The 24,412-nt window shown below is 40.5% G+C and overlaps 1 protein-coding gene across 1 annotated transcript; it reads right to left on the bottom strand.

Moving 5' to 3' along the window:
* Window positions 1–833: 833 nt before the first annotated feature.
* LOC144269766 (homeobox protein CDX-1-like) lies at window positions 834–22,915 on the bottom strand. Its single transcript, XM_077825564.1, has 4 exons — window positions 22,477–22,915; window positions 12,315–12,460; window positions 7,615–7,859; window positions 834–1,032 (listed from the first exon to the last, which is right to left on the bottom strand). Exons 1-4 carry the CDS (start codon window positions 22,913–22,915, stop codon window positions 834–836), a joined length of 1,029 nt encoding a protein of 342 aa, XP_077681690.1.
* Between the last annotated feature and the right edge of the window lie 1,497 nt (window positions 22,916–24,412).

The raw sequence follows: 24,412 nt of genomic DNA, 5'->3' as shown, positions 1-24,412 counted from the left end.
ATAGAAAGTGGGAAGGGGGAGGGAAGAAAGAAGGGTTATTTTTCCAACAAATGAAGGAAAAGGAGTATACAGTATTTAAAGGCTTTAGTGGAAAATGTGTCCACTTCTTTATCAATGATTTTGTAATATTACATTTTTCTTTGCTTCTCAGGCCAGCAGAGAATACTGTAGAAAGCTGTGTCGTGGGAGGGGGTGGACGAAGATAGGGCCTTGTGTCACTAGAGCACCCCCTCTTCCTACTAAAGAGTGGCGATGATGGGGTCAGAAGGGAATCCTGTTCTCTTTAGCTGTGAGAAAGAAATATTACAACATAATCTCTCACTTTCAAGTACTATTTGCTGGTGATGGCTGGTGTTCAGTGGAGCATAGAAGGGATTTTCATGGATGTTTGTGAACATCTTTCAGATGAAACATTAAATGTTGATCAGACTGGAAATATGAGCAGACTGGAAATTTGCTCTATGCATGAGCATCGTGCGAGATGTAACGTTGCTATACACTGCTACGTCTACCATGCTGTACTATCAACTTAGACAAATCCAAGTAGTTGCAATTAGGTGTGGATAAAATTTCAGCTCTGTCAACTCAATTAGCACCATGGCCATAGACTTCCAGTAAAAATGGGCTATTTACAAAATTCAAGTCAAACACATTTTGCAAAGCCTGCTCCTCCTAAAAAAGGAATTATCACACTCATATATAAATCAATGGCATTTATTTTTATAGCATGAATTGTACCTACATATGATTTTTCATTCCTGGCCTTTTCCTTCTTAGTGGCTCTATTCTCCCTTTCCCACAATTTCACTATTAGCTAATCTTATATTTTTGTATCACAGAGCTTTACCCTTCTTTCTCTGTTCGTCTTTTATCTCTTGTTTTTGCTCCTCCTTTCTCTTTCTTGTTTTTGCCTGTTCTATTATCTGAATTTTCTTCAGATCTTTCAGTCCTCTCCAGAACATCTTCTTAATTAGATCAGGATATGCCCATGGCAGATTGCTGTACTGATTCAATATCAGGTTACAATAGCAGCTTTAGATAAGGCATTTTGCTTAAACAGATTTACATAAAGGATAAGATTTCTGGGTAGGACTGCAAATTTTTAGCATCCATACCAACATAAGATAACTAAACTGCCAACATACTATTGTTGTTCCACACACTGGTTCTTGTGTCTTCAACATTTCACGGCTAAGTGATGAGCATGCAGTAAAAATAAAACTAAAGGCTCCGCCAACAGGCTAGGAGCTTGAAGCCATCTAAATTTTAGAATTTGCTGTTAATCTTGATTGGATTGGTAGGAAATTAACAGGAGCGGACAGAAACCCTCCATGAGTCATGTGCTGGTCATGGGACAGTGAGGCAGCTACTTCACTCAGTGGTATAGGGCGGACTGCTGGTTAGCTTGCCCTCTTTGTTAATTCAGTGTGTCCCTAGTGAGAACTATGGCTTACCAGCTCAGATCCAGCAAAGCACTTAAGTATGTGCTTAACTTTAACATGGAGGCTGAACTATTTGCTCACTTTTTGCATTGGACCTTTCTGGAAAAGAATGGATGCATCAGGTGATGAAACTTTGCATCGGGAATTTTTGCATGTAAAATCTTTGTTAGCAAAGAGAAAGATGGTGGAAATCAGCATGTCAGCTGTCCATGGAGATTTCCTGAAGGTGGCCATTCTGAATTCTATATACTTCGTTTTTTAACAACATTTCAAAAGAATGTTTCAAACTATCAATTAGTTGTGAGAGGAGAGAGAGTGAGTGTAAGGGCCATGATAACCTTCTGTGGCTTTTCCCCTGTGGGCCTCTTTATAATAATGAATAATTTTTAGTGCTGTCTTTTCCATTTCATAAATAAATGGCATGTACATAATTCATGCAACCCAGAATGGATTTATAGAAAGGGCAGGAGGGAGTGGTTCAGGACTGAAGGGGAGTCACACCATTCTAGAGTGTGGATGCTTTAAAGTACATCCTGGCAGCATGGGGTCCACCGTGTAACTGAGTGAATATAGGTCACTTTGACAAAGGAGATTATTTAACCCTAGAATGGAACATGCATGATATGTCCTAAAGTTACCTCTCCATTTTTTGTGACATCCAGTAGGAAAGGAGTCTTCTTCACTGCAGAGTGCACAGGGAACTAATTGCACTCTTTAAATACTGGAGGAAAGGAGCTGGAATGCTTTTTGGTCATGATGCTTTGGTAACTACTTCTGCTGTCCCTGTTCTGCGTTCATGTCATTGATGTTGGTGTCAATGCATGTGCTGTCAAGCAATCAGACACATATGACCATGTATCCAGATAGTGACAACTATTTTCAGTACCTAGAAAATGGGACTACTTGTGATAGTCACTATTTGGCCAGTCAAGACAAATGTGGCTTTAGCATTTCATTGTGAATTACAAATGTAGAGATTTTGGTTTGGAACAAGTCTGTACTGCATTAATATATTTGAAAATTGAATAAGGGTTCTAACTGGGACCAAGACTTCCATCTCTATGCCCAGAGTAAATATATTTGCCCAAGGAAAAAACAGCTGGAATAGAAGGTGGCACATGCCTGAAATTCAACCATGTTTGTTCCTTATGCATTGGATAATGTCCAGTTTACTGCAGAGATTGCACAGCTTAGTTTTGGAAAATCATTGAAGTTTGATGGTTTTGAATTTGCATGTCTTGCTCATTTGTACCAGATCTTCCCTGTTTAATATTATTTATGCTTCCTGTTGAGCAGTGAGAATTCAAGGTTGTATCACTGAAATCATCTGAGCTTGGATTTATACAGTTTTGGGTCCAATCACAATAAAGATAAAGAGCTTCAATACCTTTGTGAAACAATCTGGTGTGTGATGATGATAATGCCTACATTGTGCTTTTCTTCAAGGCACTTTGCTAGCAACTAGTTCTTCACCACAATCTATGGTGTTATCCACATTTTTACAGAAGTGAGGAAAATGAGAGGCGATTAAGTCATCTGCCCAAAACCACAATGGAAGTTGGTGTCAGAGCTAAGATTAGCACCAGCAGTTCCTGGTTTCTGGTTCTTACTCAGCCGACTGGATCAAACCACCTCTATTGCTGATTGGCTCCGCATTTATCTGTCTCTTTTTATTTCTAATTGTGCTGATCACATATAATGTAGGCAAATATACTTGGCAAATTTCTTCATGAGAAATATTATTCCTTGTGCATTTGTGGGCAATCCATGTTATAATGAACAAAAGCACACTTAAGATATTTAGTTGAATTGATTACCTGTATGTTTTACAAAATGTTTATCGCTGGCGTAACTAGAAGGTTAATGATCCCTAAAGTATTATCCCGGTTTATAGATACTGCATTTGGGGCAATAAATGTTAACCTTTGAACATTTGCTTCTGCAAATAAAATTCAGCCTCATTTTGTGTACCTAACAACCTCTGATTGGAAACACATAGCAACCTATAGCAAGCAAACTTTCAGCAAACTGGAACAGAAATGAGGTAGGTCTTCAAAGTGATCACTTATCTTCCTCAATAACTCTTCTGCATGTAAACAAGATAAAACAGGCTGTTTTGCCAGATCCCTCATTCTTTGAATGGCATGTTTGTCTAGTTATAAAGAACAAGCAATTGTGCTTGGGTATATTTTTCCTTTCATACAGAAGCTTTTGAGTTAGAGACTTGAATTTCTCTTCCTTTAATCCTGCAATGGAATTTTAAAGCACTTCACAGAGATGTGAAGAAAGAGTAGGTAACTATGAACTTGATCCTGCAGGGTGTGGGGCACCTTTTTGCATGATGCTGAACACCTTCATTTTCTGTTAGTATCAATAATAGTTGAGGGCAGTTAGGACCTTGCCTAAGTATCTGAGCACCTCATAGGATTGGTCCCGAAGTTACTATATGGAGGCACAGTAGGCACAATGTTATAATTTTCAGATTTAGAATTTCAAAATGTTTTACTGTTTTGATCTCTATAGTTTGATTGTGTGTCTGTCCCCCCCCTTTCCTTTAGAAGAGTCCTCTTTTCTCTGTCTGTTGGAAATCAAGTGAGATCAAGCTTAAAATATAAAGAAGAAATACCATATACAGTGGAGTCTGTACACAGTGTATGTACAATTTTCCTTTAATTCAAAGTCGGATGGCTGTTGTTTGCAATTCTGATCGGCATATCTGGAAGATAATACGTCTTGATACGGTTGACATGGTTAGCAATGCAAATGATAAATCACTTTGGTAGCAAAATGCTGTAATCAAGAGCCTGCTTCCAAAGCACATTGAAATCAGTGGGATTCTTTCCATTGACCTCAGTGGACTTTGGACTCTGTCTCAGTATGCCAGTATAGACTGATTAAAGTAACTTCTTACATATTTCAATGGTAAGTGATAAATTCACCATTTTCAGGTACCAAATATTGGATATGAAATGCAAATCCAGATAACAAAATACATTACATGTAATTTTGTTAGCAGTATTTGTGTCTTCATTCTGTGCCTCATTTGTGCCCAATTCTGACCATTATGGACTATGAACTTTTTCTCCATAATTCTCATATCTTTAAGGTCAGAAAGGACCATCATGATCATCTAGTCTGACCTTCTGTACTTTGCAGGCCATGAAACCTCTCCTGTAATAGACTCCTAACCTCTGGGTGAGTTACTGAAGTCCTCAAATCATGATTTAAAGACTTCAGGTTACAGAGAATCCACCATTTATACTAGTTCAGTGGTTCTCAAACTTTAGCAGCCCGAGGAGCCCCATTTTGATTTAAAATTTTTCACGGATTCCCCAAGACCCCCACTTAGCCCCAGGGCATGCCCCCACTGAACTCCTTTCCATAAGGCTCCCCTCCCGCTCCACCTCCCTCCACCCTCACTTCACCCCTGCCCCTCCTCTTCTCCGCCTCTTTCCACCGCCTCCCCCGAGCACGCCCAGTCCATGCTCTTCCCCCTCCTGCCCAGCGGCTCCAGCATGCCACTGAACAGCTGTTCCCCAGCATGCAGGAGGCACTGGGAGGAAGGGGGAGGAGTTGATCAGCGGGGCTGGCGGCCCTGCACATGATTCTGCCCCCTCCCCCAAGTGCGCCCTGTCCCTGCTCCTCTCCCTCCCTCCCAGCGCCTCCTGTACACTGCTGAAGAGCTGTTCCTCGGCATGCAGGAGGCGCTGGGAGGGAGGGGGAGAAGTTGATTGGGGGGGGCCCATGGAGCCCCCCTGGAGTGTCTTGGGTCTGCGGACCCCAGTTTGAGAAACTCTGTCCTAGTTTAAATCTGCAGGTAACCAATGCCTCCTGCTGTAGAGGAAAGCAGGATCAGTGCCAATCTGCCCTAGGCTGTCTGCCAATCTGACCCAGGGGGAAATTCCTTTCTGATCCCAAATTTAGCGATCAGTTAGACCCTGAGCATGTGCGCAAGACCCGCTAGCCAGACTCCTGGGAAAGAATTCTCTGTAGTAACTCGGAGCCCTGCCCGTCATGGCAGTAGGAGCTTCCAAACCATCTCTAGGTGTTGATACAGTGAATTTGTCACACAGATTGCCATGGTGAATGACTTCCTCTTTGTGCGCTGTACCTCTCAGAACAGCAGCAGCAGTGCAGACTTCCCTCAGGCTGCCCAGCCAATCTGCCTGAATCTTGATATGGAAGGGCCACCTCTAAGGCTGAATTTAGTCTCAACACCTTATGTGGCTACTGCCAACCAGGAAGGCAATTTTAGAGGGTATTTAGAGGGCATTGTGATACAAACACATGCCCATTGGAGCTGGACTGGGACCTCTAACCTTATTTCACTTAGGCCATTGCACAACCATGAGGTATTAAAAAAACTTTGATCCTTAATGATCTGAGCTGCACTAAAATTGGTGATTTAGACGTGACATTACCAACTGCCTGAGCCATCTTGTTCTCACCATAACACCTCCACCTATACTATATATTTAAATTTTATATCATAATTATATTAAATAACAGACTGATGATGAAAATCCTTTTTGGCATTATCATTTTCTGCAGTAGGTTTAAACCACATTGGAAACACTTATTGAAAAGTCACTTTATTTTAGAGTTCTTTATATACAAAGTAATTTTTCATTACCCACATTAGATCATCAAAATAATATTATGATATATAATTAAAAGGAAAACAAAAATGTACATACGCTTAGGCCAAGATTTGGGGTAAAATTTTCAAAAGTGCCTGTGTGACTTGGGAATCTATGTCCCATTTCCAAAAGTGACTTTGGTACTTAAACAACAAGGAGTTCTTGTGGCACCTTAGAGACTAACACGGCTACCACTCTGAAACCTGTCACCATGTTAGGTACTTAAGACGCTTTCTCTTAATGAGAGTCAATGGGACTTAGGAGCCTGTCACTTTTAACAATGGGACAGAGCTATTTAGGTGCTTTTGAAAATGTTACCCTTGGTGCCTAAAGCTAAATAAGTAGCCACACTTTCAAAAGTGCTGAGTACCCAACAGCTCCCACTGAAGTCAATGAGATGGCACCACTTTTGAAAATCCGGCTACTTATTTAGGTGCCTAAATATGGATTTGGCACCTTAGTATTAGGGACCCATTTAAAATATTGGCCCGAGGTTTTATTCAACCAAGACATTGATTTGCTTAGTCTCCCATTAATCTGGCCTTTCTATTTTTTAATATTAATATGTCTGAAAACCAGACTAAATTTCAAGGAATTTAAACATTATTTGGATGCATTAGATGTGTCTTTATCTATGGTTTCATTGTCTCACAAAATGCAATTGTTCCCTTAAGTATATCTAAGTTTTAAGAATTTTTCTCCCTTCACTATTTCTTTAAGAAACAAAATGGACTGAAATGATCTCTTCCACCATGAGTGAAAATGGGCCAAGATTCACAGTTCCATAATGTTTCTCCAGAAACATTTATGGGATGATTTGAAGAGCGCGTGTTTGTTCTAGTATTATTTAGCCTTGGAAGTGATTTCTGTTTAAAAAAAAAAAAAATCAAGCTGGACCCTCCCCAATAATAACTCAGCAGTCTGTAGCTACCTTGATCTAGGTTTTCAATCAAGTCGTCCAAAGCATGAACTAGTTTTTCAGGGCCAAATCCTGGACCCATGTGCAAAGCTTGAGAAAGTGAAATTAGCACGTGGGACCTACATAAGAATGAGAAGGGGGAGGAATCTTCCCTCTTAATCCAGTGGCAGGGCACAGAGCACATGCACAGTCCCTGTTTTGCTCTCAGGAATGCAGCATTGCCTGTGGTCCACTTCATACATCTTTTGGCTAGTGGATCCACATAGTAGCAGAACAACTGGACACCCCTTGTTCCCAGCCCACCCTCTGCACTGCCATGGGAAATGCCTGCTTTGTGGCCCAGAGAGGGTCTGGCATCCCCATGTAGCATCCAACCAGGATCCTTTGCACACAGTAGTTCCATTGGCTTTGGGGATTTTCCACTGTCCTTTCACAGGCCCTGGGGATTTGGCCCTTAGTTGATTGTACGTGGACCCTTTGCGCACAAGGCTGTTGTGATGCTGGAATTTCTTGCGAAACAGCTCTGGCTGTCCTGTCCCCTTTTGAACGGTAGTGCTCCATGTACTGTTGGTTTATAATGTTCTTTATAAAATAACTCTTTGAATGGACTTACTGAGAGGCCACAACCTGCTGAAGGTTCCCATTGTGCTGTAAGCTGTTCATTGGAAGCGGAGGAGGTGGCGGGGGAAATAAAGAACTGGACATTTCCGAATGAGTCTGTGGGTTATGTACAGGGATGGGGCTCACTGAGCCAGAGTCACTCTGCATAGAGCCAAGGCTGGTGCCATCAAAATGAGTCATTTTCTTCTTCATTAACTTTCTTTCTTTGGCTCTGCGATTCTGGAACCAGATTTTCACCTGCAGAGGAACAAAGAAAAAGGTGTTTCAAGAGGTAACAGAATGCAGTCTGATAAGTCAGCTTCTCAGTGTTGGGAGATTTATTGTTTTTAGAATCTTATTTTTTGGCCCTTTTATATGTAACATATTTAGGTTGTGTGTACAAAATCTTACTTAAATTCTTATGTTGCATGCATCACTGTGATGTCCAAATGCTTGAGACTGCTCTAATTAATGGTGTGGACTGACCTGGCATCAATAGCCCCAGAGATCAGGGGAGCAAAGAAGTAGTGTTACAGCCACCTTAGCCCCTGCCTTGCTTGTGCACTGAGTCCAGCTTGGCCAAATCAAAGGATCAGGGCCAATTTACCCAGGCCATTTTTCTCTTCTCACATTCATCAAATTTACAGCAGGGTAACTCTGTTGGCTTCTGTGGAGTTGGTCCTGATTTATACCAGTTCCTCAATATGGATTTAGCTGTCTGTTTAGGCATACACATTTGAAAAGTTTGCTCATAATTTGTAAGATGACCCCAGCTCTTCCACTTGGGACAGAGAAAACAGCCTTTTTTAAAACTTACCTTTCAACCCCCTTTCTTATTAAAAATCATTTTCAGTGACCTATATTCCAGTTTAACTCAGAAATACATCTTTTAATAATTATTTCTTTACACTGGGTTGACCTCACCTTTTAGGTAAGGAGTGCTAGGCTGAGGCCTGCTACACGATTTACATAGTATTCTGCTGTGTTCCAGAATAATGTTAATGGTTTACATTTCTGTTGTTTCTCTCAAACAGAAGGACCCTAAAGTGCTTTACAAACAGATATGGACCAAATTCTGCCCTTCAGTATATATGTGCATACAGTCTATTGAAGTCAATGGGCAATGTGCACACACGTTGAAGGGCAGAATGATAACTACATACTCAATTCATTACTTCACTCTCAACTGAAATGCAGCCACCTTTGCGGTGAAATGAAGCAATGGTTGAAGAGCATGCTGCGATAACACTTACAGTTTTTTTAGGGTAGGCAATAAAGAATCAGCAACAGTGTAGGATAGATAATGAAGAATATTGTGTCCAATTGAAACTATGGGTGAAGGGGTATTTTGAGGCAACAGAATGTAATGGAATCTAGGGTTTACTCATTACTCTTGTGAAAAGTTCTGTTGCATCTATAATGATCATGGGGCAGATCCTCAGCTAGTGTAAACTGACCCCAATTAATACCAGCTAAGGAACTGCATAAGTAGTTCTGTATGAAGTCTAATCTGTTTACTGAGGCAAAATTATCATGACAATTTAAAAAGTCTGCCATCCTTTTGATGTTCAGATCAGAAACATAGTAGTGTTGCAACCAATTTTTTATAATCCTAGGAGAAATTTGTGAATTAATGAGAAATGGGATTCATTGAGCAATTATTTTTTGCCAGCATCATGGAAAGGCACAGACTGTGGTGAGCTGAGAGAAGGCAAAGCAATAAAAATGGGTGTTCTCCATAGGTGCTATGCCGAAGAATTTTTAAAATTCCAAATTTCTTTGTTTTAGAAAAAAATTATATGGTGGCAAAACCCAAAATAAGAGACTTATTCATTTTTAGGTAATGCTATAGCTCCCCCATTACTGTCCTGTCTAAGGGTATGTCTAAATTATATTTAAATACCTGCGGCTGACCCATGCCAGCTGACTCAGGCTTGTGGGTCACGGACTGTGGGGCCGTGGGGACATTTTCCCTTGTTGAGTTGCTCTACAAATAGTTTTCTTTCTCCCAGTCTAATTCTCTCCTTCTTCTTCCTTGTTCCCCAGCATCCGCCTCAACACCCTCCACCCCTGCTCACTTGTTTCTGTCTTCCCCTAACAACAGGCCCATTTTGCTTACTACATTTCCAAAAGCAATTTCAGTTGGATTTAGTATTAATTTTTATTGTCCAAACACTGTTCTGTAGCATTGCTGTCCCTAGGTAAATAATTGCTGTGTTTCATTTCAACAGTGGCTATATTTGAGATGTGGGTAAAACAATACATATATATCTGTGGTAAAGTTTGTAAAGTATTTTGAGATCCATCAAAGCAAAATGTTGTGTGCATGCTTTCTCTCTCTCTGTGTGTGTGTGTATATATATATATATGTCAGTATCATTCATTATTGTTAATAGAGTCTTTAACCAATCACAATCACCTTTTTGTATTTTAATTTTTAATTTGCAGGAAAGAACCTCTCCTCCCATCCATATGAGCTATTTCTGGGGTTATAAGAGGATCCATTTCTCCCAGTATCTCACGGGGTGAATGAATTTCCCTGCTTCCCAGATTATCAGCACCTACTGTACCAAAGCTACAAAATCTTGCCTACAGTCACTTTACGCTATGTGGCAACTATCACACACATTTTTCTCACAGGCACAACAGCCTGTCCAAAAACCATCAGTGTTATCACTGATCTAATCTAAGGTCTGTTGTACACACAGTTTTTGCACTGGTATAATTCTGTTGGGTTAGGTATGTGATTTTTTTAAAACCAAAAATATAACCTCGAATGTAGACACCAATATAATGGTATAACAGATGCCTTATATTGGGCCTGGTCTACACTGGGGGGGGGGCGGGAGGGGGAGAATAGTGTAGCTTAAGTCGACGTATCTTAGATCGACTTAGAATCACTTACTTCGCGTCCTTGCGGCACAGGATCGACGGCCACCGCTCCCCCGTCGACTCCACTTCTGCCTCTCGCCCTGGTGGAGTTCCGGAGTCGACGGCAGAGCGATCAGGGATCGATTTATCGCGCCTACACTAGATGCGATAAATCGATCCCTGATACATCAATCACTACCCGCTGATCTGGCGGGTAGTATAGACATGGCGTTGGTATTGCTGATACCCCTTCCTGAATGGCAATAAGCTATATGAGTATAACTACATCCACAGTGGGGTGGTGGTGACGCGTTGTAACAAGGTAACCATACTGGCATAATTAAAGCCCTACATACAGCTTTTGTGATTAGAGGAGGCCTAAGATACAAGGTAACTCAAACATTACATGACTGGGCTGAATATTCACAGAAAGTGAAACTTGAATTAGTAATCGTGGGCATACGTAAATCCAGATATGAAGAATTTGTTTATCCAATCAGGGAATAAATATATATAATGTGACTCAAATGTCCAGTTAAAACAACTCAAGTGTCTGGTAGTCAAATATGTGTAATGAATTACTTGCTAACTCGCTGCAGCTCAATACTTATTAATGAAATTTAAGCCTGTTTCTCCACTTCACCATATGTTGTCATTTACACCTTTGTAAATTGAGGGCAGACTGGATGTACAATGCTACCAATCTGATCTGGTAGCTTTTACATCCACTTTGCACATCACACGGTACAAAAAAGAGGAGAGTCAGGCACATTATTCATTGAACAACTGGAGAAATCTTGATGTTTTTGCAGACAATTTGCAAACAAAACAAGGTGAAAATGTTGCATATATTACCCAACAAGAATTATTCAGAGAGCTCAATCAATAAAACTCATAATTCTGTATTTCATTGCCTAGTTTCAGTGCAATGATTAAAGGATCTCCCAGGTAACATGAAATAGAACATATTATGTTAGCCGAAGGAATAATTATATGCATTGCTCTGTGGGTGATCCAGCTAGACTTCTTATCTCAGTGTCTTGCTTCCTGGACCAGCTGGAGTTGGAGGTGTTTTAGAGCTAGAGGCCATGTTTCCAGCTCAAGTGGTAGGAGGAAGAAAAGGCTGGAAGCACTGCAGGAGCAGTGCACAGCCATTGCAAACACCTGATTTAGGAGTGTGACATTGATGGATTCCAGAGCAAACTTTATTCAGCTCTTGGCTAGAATATAGAACCTCAAGATTAGAGGATAGAATGGAGGAAATATTGAGGGAGGAGGGAATCGTCAACGTCAAGAGGAACCCAGGGGATAAATAAATACCTTCCTAAATATACTTGAGCTTGTCAACTGGACTTACTATGTCTAAACTAAGGATGAAATCCTGGCCCCATTGAAGTCAATAGCAAAACTCCCATTGACTTCAGTGGGGTCAAGATTTCACCCTAGGACTTTTTGCTAAAATTTCCCACCAGGTTAGACAAGCCCCCTGGCAGCTGCTGGTGTTTTAAGACCATCTCATCTGTCCCTATTCAGAGCAGGTCTAAACAACACTGCTTAAAAGGCTGCCAGATGCCAGTGCCTTGTCTGTACTTGCACTAGCATCATTGCCACCACTGGTACAGCTGAGTCCATGGTAGCAATGGTGGGAAATGTGGAGATAAGGCCAGTGGGAGTAATCACACTTTGCTGAATAAGTTACTGGTTTGTACATTGCAAACAGAGTCCAGCCATGTTGTCTGGTGCTTAGAGACATTAGGATGCTTGTGTTTTTAACCAGTCTTGTCATCTCCTGATCAACAATAACAATGCATGGGAAATCCGAGTATGTGAGCCATACTCTACCTGTCTCTCGGAAAGTCTTAGGTTTGCTGCAAGTTCAGACTTCCTCCTGATTGTAATGTATCTGTTGTAATGAAATTCCTTCTCCAGTTCTAATCTCTGATGATCTGTGTAAACCACCCGGTACTTCTCTCTTGTTCTTGTTTTACCTGTTTTGAAAGAAAATAGCTTCAAGCGAAAGTTTTTAACTTCAATAGCATAAAATACCTGTTTTACATTTGAAAAAATGTTCCTGAAAATTTGAGGCCTGATTCTTCGTTCACTTACTCCAGGGTAAATCCATTGACTTCAGTAGAGTTAGTGTTGATTTACACCACATTTGAATCTGACCCATAGACTTTACTTTTGTTCTTAAGTAAACTGATGACAAATGGATGCTCAGATTTCTTTATCAACACATTTTGGGGAGGAAGTGTGGTTTTGTGATTAAGGATTGGTAGTTAGGAAATCTGAGTTCTATTCCTAGCTCTGACACAGACTTCCTCTGTGGACTTAGGTAAGTCACAAAACATCTCTATTGCTCGGTTTCCATAAACAGAGATGATACCTGCCTCAAAGGGGGATTTGTGAGGCTTCTTTCACTGTCTATAAAGCACACTGTCTGTCTGGCACTCTTGGTGCTGTAAAAACAATCATGATAATGATTGATATGTGCCGAGTTTATTATTATAGTTTGATTGGCGGCTCTTTTTGTCCCTTGGGTTAAAAGATGGAGACAAACTATCTCTGCCTGGATGTCAGCACAAGGAATGGAAGTATGAAATATTTTCATTTGAAAATAGATAGAGATTGAGAGAATGATAATGCTTGATGTAGAGACCATGCTAAAGTTGCAGCATCCAGTGTTTTACTAATCTCGTTACATCATTTCAAGTCTGGGTCCGTGACATGGCTGAACATGGCTGACATGGACTGTTAAAAAGTAATTGTGAATGTCAGCAGCCATTGAGGACAGATCCAGACATCTGGAATTTCTGGCCATGTGGCTGCAACTTTATTAATTCCATCAGGATAATTTCTCGAGGTAAACAGTCCTATTAGCAGTAAAAAGGGGGAGGACCATAGATGCTCCTTTTATCACCTCCCTCCCCTCCCCTTTGTCAAAGCTTAAATCCAGTCAGAGCATCACAGACCTAGTGATTATTAATAGCAGTTTAAAACCAAGGCCTTATCAGAGTCTGCATTACCCCAGTGCTAAACAGCTCCTTAAAACTCAGAGCCTGCATTACTCTCAAGGCCCATTATGGCCTGCAACCTGTCTGGAGAATGCACGTGCCTGGTAGGATGGCTCATGCTTACTCACAAACCCTTTTCCTGAGAAAGGTGTGTTAATGCCTGATTCTCAGGGAAAAGGGGGACTTCCCCAAAACCACCCAAAAGGCTACAACTTTATTAATTCCATAATAAGACAGCTTCTTCGGGCAGCCAGTCCTAGCAGCAGTAAAAAGGGAGAAGACCATAGATGCTTCCTTTCTCACTGGCCTTCCCCCTGTGTTAATGCTGAAGTCCAGATCATCATGGCCCCAGAACCAGTCACAATGGGATCCTACTCCGTGACTAGAGCTCCTAGGTGCTACCTCATTACAAATAATTAATAAATTATATTCTGCCTATGGCTATGAATGATACCTGATCTAATGAGTGTGACAGACTTGTTTTCTTCTGGGGTCTCTGTTCACCAGGATTTAAGAACACAAGGTCCTACTCTCTGAATTTTTAGCCTCCATGATACATATAGCTCAGCCTTGGGCAAGCACTATGTATTAACATGTATTTAAGTAATCTGGACATTTCTCGTCAAATCTGTATAATTTGAAGACAGGCCTGAACATTTTGGTGTGGAAAAATATTTTTGTCCATCTTCATACTTATTATTCATATTTGTTTGTTTGTTTAAGAACCAGTCTGTCCATAAAGCCAAGAATACTTTCAACCAAGTCTGACACCTTCCCCAGGAAAGAGTCCCACTGATTCAGCTCTGAGTACATTGGTTTAAATCTGTCGTAACTGCACTGAAGCCAATGTAGATAACACCAGTGTTATGCTGGAGTGAGAGCAGAGTCAACCCAATCATGCTTATTCCAATAGTCAAGTTAGCTGTGATGCCAATTCCAAAACACTACTGACAAAAAAATTAAAGAGGTCCTGAAAAACAGCAGTAATTCTCTTCAGCCTACATAGATATCAAGTACATTTGTTTTCATTCATTGGAAGTGTAAATTGTTTGTTTAACACATGGTCACCTGTGGTGCTTTAATGCCTTACTTGATATTTTTTAAACTTCTTTTGATCTCTCTAGCCTGTGTTTTTGTTTAGGTTTTTTTCCCCTTTAAATGTGAATTTGGGGTCATTCTGTGGAACAAAATGCCTAAAATGTTTCCCTAAACTCTCCATTGTGGTGTTAAGATGAAGTACACAAAAGAGCTACAAGGTGATCTTATCATGAACTCTATTCACATTCAGAAGCCATAAACAAATATCAGATCCCCTTTTATCTCCAAATGTACTTGATATCTGTGTAGGCTGAAGAGAATTAGAATAAGCATGACTAACCTCTCAGTTTCTGATTTTAAGTATTAAACTCTTATTATCCATCAGGAGGAATTTTTATTTGCTTTTTAAACTGAAATAGAAGCTAAATATATTTGCAGAACTCAGCACCTATTTGTCTATACATGTCTTGCTTGTTTATTATCATGCAAATACACTTCTGTTTCTTTTTAAATATGATAGTACTTTATGGTTCCTTTATTAAAGGCAGCAGAAATTTACAAATCTAGTTGAGATGGGTTGATTTTTTAAAAAGTAAATAATAAGAGCAAAATTCTCTATGATTTGCCTGGTGTGGCTCTTGATTTAAATATTCTGCTTTTCCTACGTGTTCAGAATCCTTACGCACCCACTGGGAGAGGAGAATATCAGAGCTGAGGTCTGCCTGGCGCATCTAAGAAGAGAATGTTTTATTGTCCATTTAAGTCAGTGGGACTCTTTCCAATTCCTTTATTGGGAGCTGGGTCAAACCCCCATTATTCATACAGCATTTTATATTGAGGGTGAAGGAATACGTTTTTCAGACACTTGCCAAAGCTAAATCAAAACAAACTTCCCAAACCAAAAGTTAACCCCAAACCATTTGCAAGATTATGAAAGCCCTGTAATTCCATTCATTACATTTAATGACATGTCTCTCATTCTTTCTGGCCCAAATCCTGAGGATCTTGCTCAGTTTTTATGCAGCCAAAATTCCAAGGCTGTAAGGATTTGGCCAATAAACAACAAAGATGCTGCTGTTGTCTTTTTCAAAGTCCTTTTGGAGACAATAATTACAGTTTCCCCCTCTTAAAGCTGAAAAATAAATTTTAAATCCAACCTTTAGCCAACCCTCCTAATTTTACTCAGGTGAATAGTTTCACTGGAGTCTATGGAACTACACAGGTGAGTCAAGTGAGCAAAATTTGCCCTATTTGGCTTTTTTTTCCCCTGAGTCTTTTCCTGATGCCAGACTGGTGTTGTCAATGTGTGGTATCGATTTAACTAGAGATGTTCTCTCTTGGGGGACTCTGTCATGGAATTGCACATGTTTAGGCTTGATCTAATAGGCTAGCAGAAGTCTAACCTACTTTGTAATATGCCCTCCAAGCAGTAATACATGGATAGCCTGGTTCTGAAAAGCAGCTTAAGTGTAGGGAAGTTTGAAAATTTATTTGGAAATGCCTTTGGAAAAATTGGGTTCACCTGACATTTACGACTTAAACTGCACCTTGCAAAAGGGTTTTTAACAATTCCACAGAGGGAAGGCTAGTTACTCTAGCAATTTTTGTGACTCTGGTCAGGATCTAAGTGGGGGGAAGGGAAGAGCTTTCCCATTGGTCATAAAATTCACAGAGCATTTCTTCTGAAGACAATAAAGCTAGGAGAAGGCCTCTTTATTTGCTGTGAAAATCATCACCCTTTCCGGCAATATAACTGCTGAAGAAAAGAGGGAGAAGGAAGAGACAGGGCTGCATATCAAAGCAAAGAGAAGTGTTAAAAGGGTCTGTTGCCTCAATATGACAGATAGGCCTCAAACCCCAAGACAATGTAGCCCAGGGAAGAAAAAAAATACTCTCAGACCTCACAACTAGTTTACAAAGCAAAATAAATTAGCATTAGAACTGGCCCGGGCCCCTTTTTCATTGCCTCCTCTCTCAGCTGTTTAGGAGCTTCTGTCTTATGTGAGCTAACATCCTTCATAAAAATCTAGCATCTACCTATGCCTATAGAGAGAGCTAGATCAATACTACAGTATCATATTAATTATAGAGGCTCATATTTTGGTCTCAGTTACATAGGTGCAACTTGTGCCAGAGGGGGGTAATGGTTATACCTAATTAAATGGGAGGAACTGAAATTAGTAGAATGGAGAACACATTCTGGCACAAAATATGTTCAAGACACACAATTCACATCTGGATTCTTGTATAACCCACTATTTGAGGGTGACTGGATTGGAAGTATCGATTCAGTCCATTGCAAAGACAGAGGGCATTTTCAAAATTCAAATCCAAATCTGGGTTTTGATTTTGCTTGCCCTTGGATCCAGAGTTTTGCTTTGAGCCCGTCTCTAAATATGCCTGGAGTTACTTTGTAGAGTAGTGATAGAAAGGGCCAAACTCATCCTTGGGGTAACTTCCCTGACTTCAACAGAGTTATGAAACCAAAGCAGTTTTGAATGAATTAAGACAAGGAACACTTTCCCCCATTCAATATAAGATATTCATTAATAGTTAAAATACAGGGTTAGCATCTTTCCATTTCAGAAGCATTACATTGTCCCAAACCTTCATACATGTGTATCAGTAACTTTACTCCCAGGAAAAGTCCCATTGCGTTAAGTGGGACTACACGTATGAGTAAAATTACTTATTTGCTTCAATTTTACCAGGATCTTGCCCCATGTTTTCAAAATATGAACGAAATTCTGTCTCAGATTTGAATGGTGCGTCTGGGAGAAGAAGAGCAGCATACTGGAGTCAAGATCCATCATGAGACTTTAAGTGCAGAATTTTTCTTTTTGTTTTGTTGACTTCTGCCTGACTTGTAATACCTGAATTTTCTACTTTGAATCTAGTCTGTTGTTTTATGCTAAAACTCATGGGCCAAATTCTGTTCTTGGTTTTGCCAGTATAAACTTGGAGATACTGCACTAAGGTAAACCAAATTAGATCAATTGAATCCAAAGCAGAATTGCTCTCCATTTCCCCCCCACTACCCTCTGTTGATTGAATGGATTCCCTACCCAATAGTCTGATTTTTGGCTATCAAAAGTGTACAAGCTGTTGAAGGTGTGGATAGATTTGAAAGTGACCAGATCAGAAGAAATCTGCTTTTTGTGATTCTCTAAAGCCAAGGGAGCAAGGGATGAATTGAAATTCCTAAAAGTGTTACATATATTGTTTTATATGCAGTGTTGTAGCAGTGTTAGTGCTCTCTCATACATTCTTTAGACATTCAGCACCTTGCAAGATTGGGCTTTTAAAAGGAATGTGATTCTTTCCCACAATATTTTCCCCTTTCTAAAGATGGTAAGGGATGGGATTTCTATGCTCTTCAAAGATTAGATAATCTTTGTTGGTAGTGCATGCGCCAGTGATGTCATCAGCATCGCTCATCATCAGGAAGTGTAGCCTGTGTCCTAAGAAAGCTGTAATTAAACAAGGAAGATATGCAAAAAGAAAAGGAGGACTAGTGGCACCTCAGAGACTAACCAATTTATTTGAGCATGAGCTTTCGTGTCTTCATGTGGAGGAAATTACAAGCTCTGCCCATAATCAAAGTTTCCCTCCTTCCCCTTCTTTACACCATCAGAAACCCTTCTTACCCCCTTTCTATTTAATGTCAGGTCTTCTCTTCCACCCTACAGATGTGTGAAGAAATTCACACTGCTGGTGAAACTGCTGGAGAAGCAAGTTTTCACCAGTGTCACAGAAATACTTTGTTGGGGTATGGTTTCACTGCAAATTTGTTGCTATTTTTTCTAAAAACAAAAAGTGACCTTTCTTCCTCCTCAGTGAAAATGACAAAATAGCTCTATGAAAGTAGTGAAGCCAACTTGTGGTGATTTGTAATGTTTTCCAGGGTGGATTTTCTTCCACCTTCCATCAAAAATTGACGCTGTGAATACTTTTGAAAATATGGGGAGAGCTTCCATTTTTTTTTCACATAAAGCACCCTACAGTGATAGTTGGCCTGGCTTTGTTCTGTGCTCTGAGTGGTAATTTTTTGGAGGGCAGGGGGATAAGTGAGAGGAGCCTTGCTCCAGCTATATCATTGGATAAAAAATAGTAAATATTTAATATTCAGCATTTTCTCCGTGGAATTGCCCTTGAGCCTTTCTCTGAAGTCTAATACATTTTGTTTTCTTCTGCATGCTCAGCACCTTCATCCATGCAAAGACCAAGCACTCAATCCTGCATCCACTGCAGTTGATGAGAATGTTGGCATTGACGTTGGTGGGTGCTGGCTCAGAACCCAATCCCTCCAGTTCTAAAGCTGGTAAGAGAAGGCATTACAGATCAAAATGAAGCATGTCTTCCAGCTTGAGAATGATGGACCACAGTCAGATTATCTCCCGAATGGTAATGCATTCTAGCACCACAAGACTTATAGGCTGGCCTCTAATATTAAATACTAAAACCAGAGTTTCCATTGGTGTAGCATAGTTCCATTGACTTGACTTTACACCAGTAGAGGACCTGGTATTAATATTGCTTTAAAAAAAAAGAAAGAAAAATGGTTTAAGGTAAGAGTATGTTGCATTCCTTTTTTTCCCTTTCCAGATCCATAGTAACGATAGGAATGAAGAACAAAAGGTGGAAAGATGACCAGGGGATAAGAGAAGAGTAGAGAATAGGTTAAACATTTTCCTTCCACATTCATCAGGGCATGAGTCCAGAAAACAACAAAGAAAACCCACCACAAAATCAGTGTAGGGCCCACACCTGTAGCCTTTACTCACATGTGTGGACTGCTCATGTGAGTGATCCTAATACAAGTAGCTCTGCTGACTTCAAAGGGAATTACTAATAGGAGTAATTTTTTGCAGGATTGCAAGGTCATCTTGCAAAAATCATCTTGCTTTAATATAATTGTCTCAATAATTAAACTGTATTTTTATTGGACATGGCACTTAGCTGTATTGTTATAGTTTCACAGCATTTAAACAGCAAATAGTAATTTATTCATCTGATTCATTTCTTCCACTGGTTGAGGGACTGTAGATAAGTCAGCCTCTGAGCCTCAAGTTTTCCATCTGTAAAATAGGGATAATACGCTTATCTACTTCACAGGTTGTTAGATTTCTAATTCAACAGTGGGCCTGATCCTGCAGTCCTTCCTTAGGCAAAACAACTCTTGAAATCAGTGGTGATTTTAGCCTAGAAAGACTCCTAGATAGGGATCAGTGTCTGTACAGTACAAGGCTTTGAGGGTGCAAAGTGTAATGGATTCAATCCTACAAAGTGCTGATCTTGCTAATCCCAATCCAGCAAAGCATTTGAACATGTGTAACAGGACTACTCATGTGCTCAAGGGTAATAGGAAAACTCACGCTCAAAATTAAGCACATGCCGAAGTGCTTTATTGAATCATGGCCTATACGTGTTGTGTGCTGCTGCTGTTAATTTTAATCCTGCTGGAAAATGGGGAAATATTTGCTCTTCTGAAAACAAAGACAAGAAGAAACAGGATTAGGGCTAGAATCAGGGCCCCACTTAGACAGCTGTTGTATCTGAGCTGAGCTTTCCTGGCTTAAAAAATAATTAGTAAAGGGAAGAGGAGGCAGGAAAGAAAAGCTGTTGTTTTGATACTATTGTTCAGAATGAAGCAAATCTTTGACAAGGACCTGAGGACCTGATCCAATACCCATTAAGTCAATAGGCTCCCACTGAATATCAGTGGGAGTTAGTCCCCCATAGGCATTTAGGCCAGATCCTCAGAGATATTAAGGCACTTAATTCCCATTGATTTTAATGGGAGTTATGCTCCTAAATACCTTTGAGGATTTGGGCCTTGGATAATAATTATTTGTATATTTGCGAGGCTTGATCCTGCAAAGAGCTGAACACCTTCAACTCCTTTTAAGCACAAAAAAGTTGAGGGCACTCAGTGGCTTGTAGAACCAGGTGCTGTAGAGCGGAAATGTGTTAGCAGCACCCTGAATTCCTACTAGGTGCCCCATGCCTCAGATGAGTGTGATGCACTTTATAGGATCAGGCCCTGGCAGGATGAGTGTGAAAGAGCCTAAGGTTTGCTAGTTAGATGGGTGATCGGAATGTTATTGTTTGTTATTTATAATACAGGACCCACAGTATGTTTGGCACTGCACAGCCAGATAAGGAGACAAGTTCCTGTCCCAAAAAGCTTGCCGTCTAGAAAGACAGGAATAAAAATACAGGTGGGGCTCGGGAAGAAAGAAAAAGTAGTGTGGGGTCTGTCGGAGTTCGACAATTCTGGCTGGGGGTGGAGCAAGAGGGGATTATTTTATTTGGAATAGGTTTTCCTGCCATCTGGTGTGTTACCGCCAACTCTCTGTAGCTCTATATTCTTGACAGCATTTCTTAGACTCCCACAGGGGCTTGTGGCAACCTGGGTTGTTACTTGGGAGACATAGTGTCACTTTTAGATTTGAGCCCCTATACTGAAAACACTTATGAGTAATCTCATTGCCTTCCCTGGGACTACTCACAGATAGGATGCACTATGCCAAGGCATAATGGCGGGATTAGGCCCCTGGTTTGCGTTTCAGTTGGGGAATGGTGAGTCAGAAGCAAATACGATTTTAAAAAAACCTGGTGCATATATTTATTTTTAGGGGGTGAACTGTGCTGTCCTTACTCATCCAGAGTAGTACCCTACTCCACAACTTATCCCACTGATTTCGGTGGGATTACTCACGGAATTAGAGACTATTCAGGATTAATAAATTTATCACAATCTGGCTTTAGGAAATCTGATGCACCATTTTAATGTATGATTTTCTGTATTTCTTTTGACTGATGATTTAAGATTTCTTTTTTGTTTTTACCCCAAAATTGACAGTTTTAATTCCTACTTTAAAAAACCCTCAACATTGCTTACAGTAGTGCATGGGGCAGAGATTGGAAAAGGAGAGAAGAAAAGGAAATTTCATGAACTGCAACTGATTGAAGGACTCTGAGCACCTCCAAGGGTTCTGAGTGCCTCCAAGAGGTACGGAGGCCAATGGGAGCCAGGGGTGCTCAGCACTTCACAGGATCAGGTGCCTTCACAATTAACTTTTCCTTAGTTCTTTCCAGGCAGCCTTTTTGCTTCATTTTTGCTTTTTTGCTTTTCTGAATGCTTCATGACTTACTTTTACGCATAAGATGGTAAATGCAACCTATTGCTTTTACTTGCTCACTATTATAAATCAGAAATTGACCTGTCAAGGTATTTGACTAGCTGTGTAACCATGGATGTCTGTATTCCTGCCTTTTCTAAGACACCATCTATAAAGTGAAGTAAGCCCTTTCATCCACTCTCATTTATTCACTCTTGAAATGCTAATTTTTTTAAAAGAAGCTATGGTATTGACTCTGTGCTAGTGGCATGATACTACAGATCTTATTGAATCTAGTGGGCCTATTTACCTGAGTAAGGTCTGCAGGGCCAGAGAGAGCATTTCTATTATAATCCCTGTTTCTGACACATTTCCAAATATATAGTTTTGGCCTGTATTTTTTCACGCTTACTGTGAGACCAGAGGAAAAGTAATATGGAAAGTTACAAAAAAAATTCAATGCTTTTAAAACACTTGTGATCTTTAAGATTCTCACTGGAATCATATTCTTCAATGATCCAGTTACTCCATTTCACATTTTATCACAAATGGAGTAACTTCCCTGCATTGAGCAATTTTTTTACAGCCCAAAGAGGTTGCTTCCCATGTGCCCGAATACTAAAAATTAGGAATGGCAATGTAATAAATCAGCATGTGATCAAAGACATCATTCAAGAGCAGAATCAATATTTAACTGATAGTAAAAGAACCCATCAAAATGATCAGGATTCTTCCTCTCACTGCACACTTCCTAGCTTTTCTTATGAACTAGAAACTGGGTAAAAAAAGTGAAAGCCCTTCTCAGCATAAACCTCAGTACCCACATACCTGTGGAAGTGGATTGCACCGTTTTCCTCATCCATTCATAAGAGCTGTGCCTTTGACTGTTGGGAGAGATTTGCTCTGTGTTAATTGTACCTAAAGGAGGTAAAACCCCAGATCCAGCAGGATTCAGGGAATTGTAATCAGCAGAGCTGTAGGAGATCTGTCCCGGAGATGAGCCATTGATTTGTGCAGCAGAAACTGTACTGGAGGGTCCTGGGCCATAAGTATTCCAATCCTCCCTTTGCGTGCCATAGTGAGATCCCCAAGCTCCCAAAGACTGTCCTTGGTTGTCCATACTTGGCACATGATGATATCCCATGTAATCTGAATAGGATGGAGTGGAGACAAAGTTTTGCACTGGCAGGTTGTTGTTGTTGTTGTTGCACCTTACAGATCCTGGATACATGCTGGTTTCTTTATCCAAAAGATAACTCACGTACATGATGCTCATAGCCTGGCTTTGTCTTGCCAGGACATCCTGCTCCTCACAGTGTTTGTTTGATCTCTTCCTGCCTTCCTCTTTCTTTCTCTCTCTTTTCTAGCCCCAACTGGCTCTATAAATGACTCATGCTAGCCCTGATGTCTCTTTACTACACATGATTAACAATGGTGTTACCAGGTGCTGGTAGTAACAGTTTACTAAGGTTCTGCCTGATGTCACAGATAACTGCCTGCCCCAAAATTACATTTGCATTCAAATGAAGGGCTGACCATCCAGGCAGCCCCACCTTGCTGCTAGTTCTGGTGCTTCCTTTCTCACAGATTTTTTATGTATCCATCCTGGTCCCATCCCCTTTAATACACTCTGACCTGCCTTAGTCTTGGAGCCATGTTCCACACATAATTAACCTAAGACTTTCTTAGAAAGCTAAAGAAATAAGCTGGTTGAACACTAAGTGGTTTCTAAAGAAGTTTTTATATGAATACACTGAAAAATACAGGAAAATATGAGTAAGGAAATGCTCACCACTGTTGTTATTATTTGTTTCATGCCTGCAGTATGCTTGGTACTGCACACAGCACAGGGGAGGACAGGTCCGTACCACAAGGAGCTCACAAACAGAATTAGAGTCGAGGCTCTACGGCTATGTTTACACCAGCGAGCTAACAGCGGCACAGCTGTATCGATGCAGCTGCACTGCTGTAAGATCTCTCGTGTAACCACCCCCAATGAGCCGCCACCGACATAGCACTGTGCACGCTGCCACTTATGCCAATGAAACTGATATCACTCAGGGGTGTGGGTGTTTTTTCACACCCCAGAGCGACATAAGTTTTGCCGACATAAGTGGTAGTGTAGAGATGGCCCAAGTTACATTTGTCTAAAACCAGATATCTGTCAGTTCAATAGTTCCTTCTCTGGTAAAGAGCCAGAATGTTCAATGCCAAAAATTCTCTTTTATATTGAAATCTAAGGGCTACAGTACACAACACTTACTCAGTAGCTGTGCACTTACTCACACAGGCTGTCTCATTGTCTTCAATCCTTACTCAGGTTGGTGAGTACTCACAAACCACAGCAGTTCTATTCGTTTTAACCCATATCGCATTGTTAAGGACATACATAAGAAGACACAGTGTTTACTCACAAAAAGAAAAGGAGTACTTGTGGCACCTGAGAGACTAACCAATTTATTTGAGCATAGGCTTTTGTGAGCTACAGCTCACTTCATCGGATGCATACATCATCGGATGTCTACTCACATGACTAGTCCCCTTGATGTCAGTGAGTCTATTCCTAGGTGTAAGTGCTTGCTGCTGTGAATAAGGATTGCGTAATCACACCCAGAAATTTAACAGAAAGACACTCTGTTAAGATTCAGAAGAGCCCCAAGTTTGCCATCATCTCCACATAAGATGTGATTGCTTATCTGTAATTTCCCTAAATAAACCCTGTTTCAGTTGGGCCATATTCTGCTACCATTACTCACAATGAGTA

This window comes from Eretmochelys imbricata, chromosome 9 (genome assembly GCF_965152235.1).
Source record: "Eretmochelys imbricata isolate rEreImb1 chromosome 9, rEreImb1.hap1, whole genome shotgun sequence".
Taxonomy (NCBI): domain Eukaryota; kingdom Metazoa; phylum Chordata; order Testudines; family Cheloniidae; genus Eretmochelys; species Eretmochelys imbricata.
Note: the sequence above shows the minus strand (reverse complement) of the source record. Positions and strands in the feature narration are given on the sequence as shown.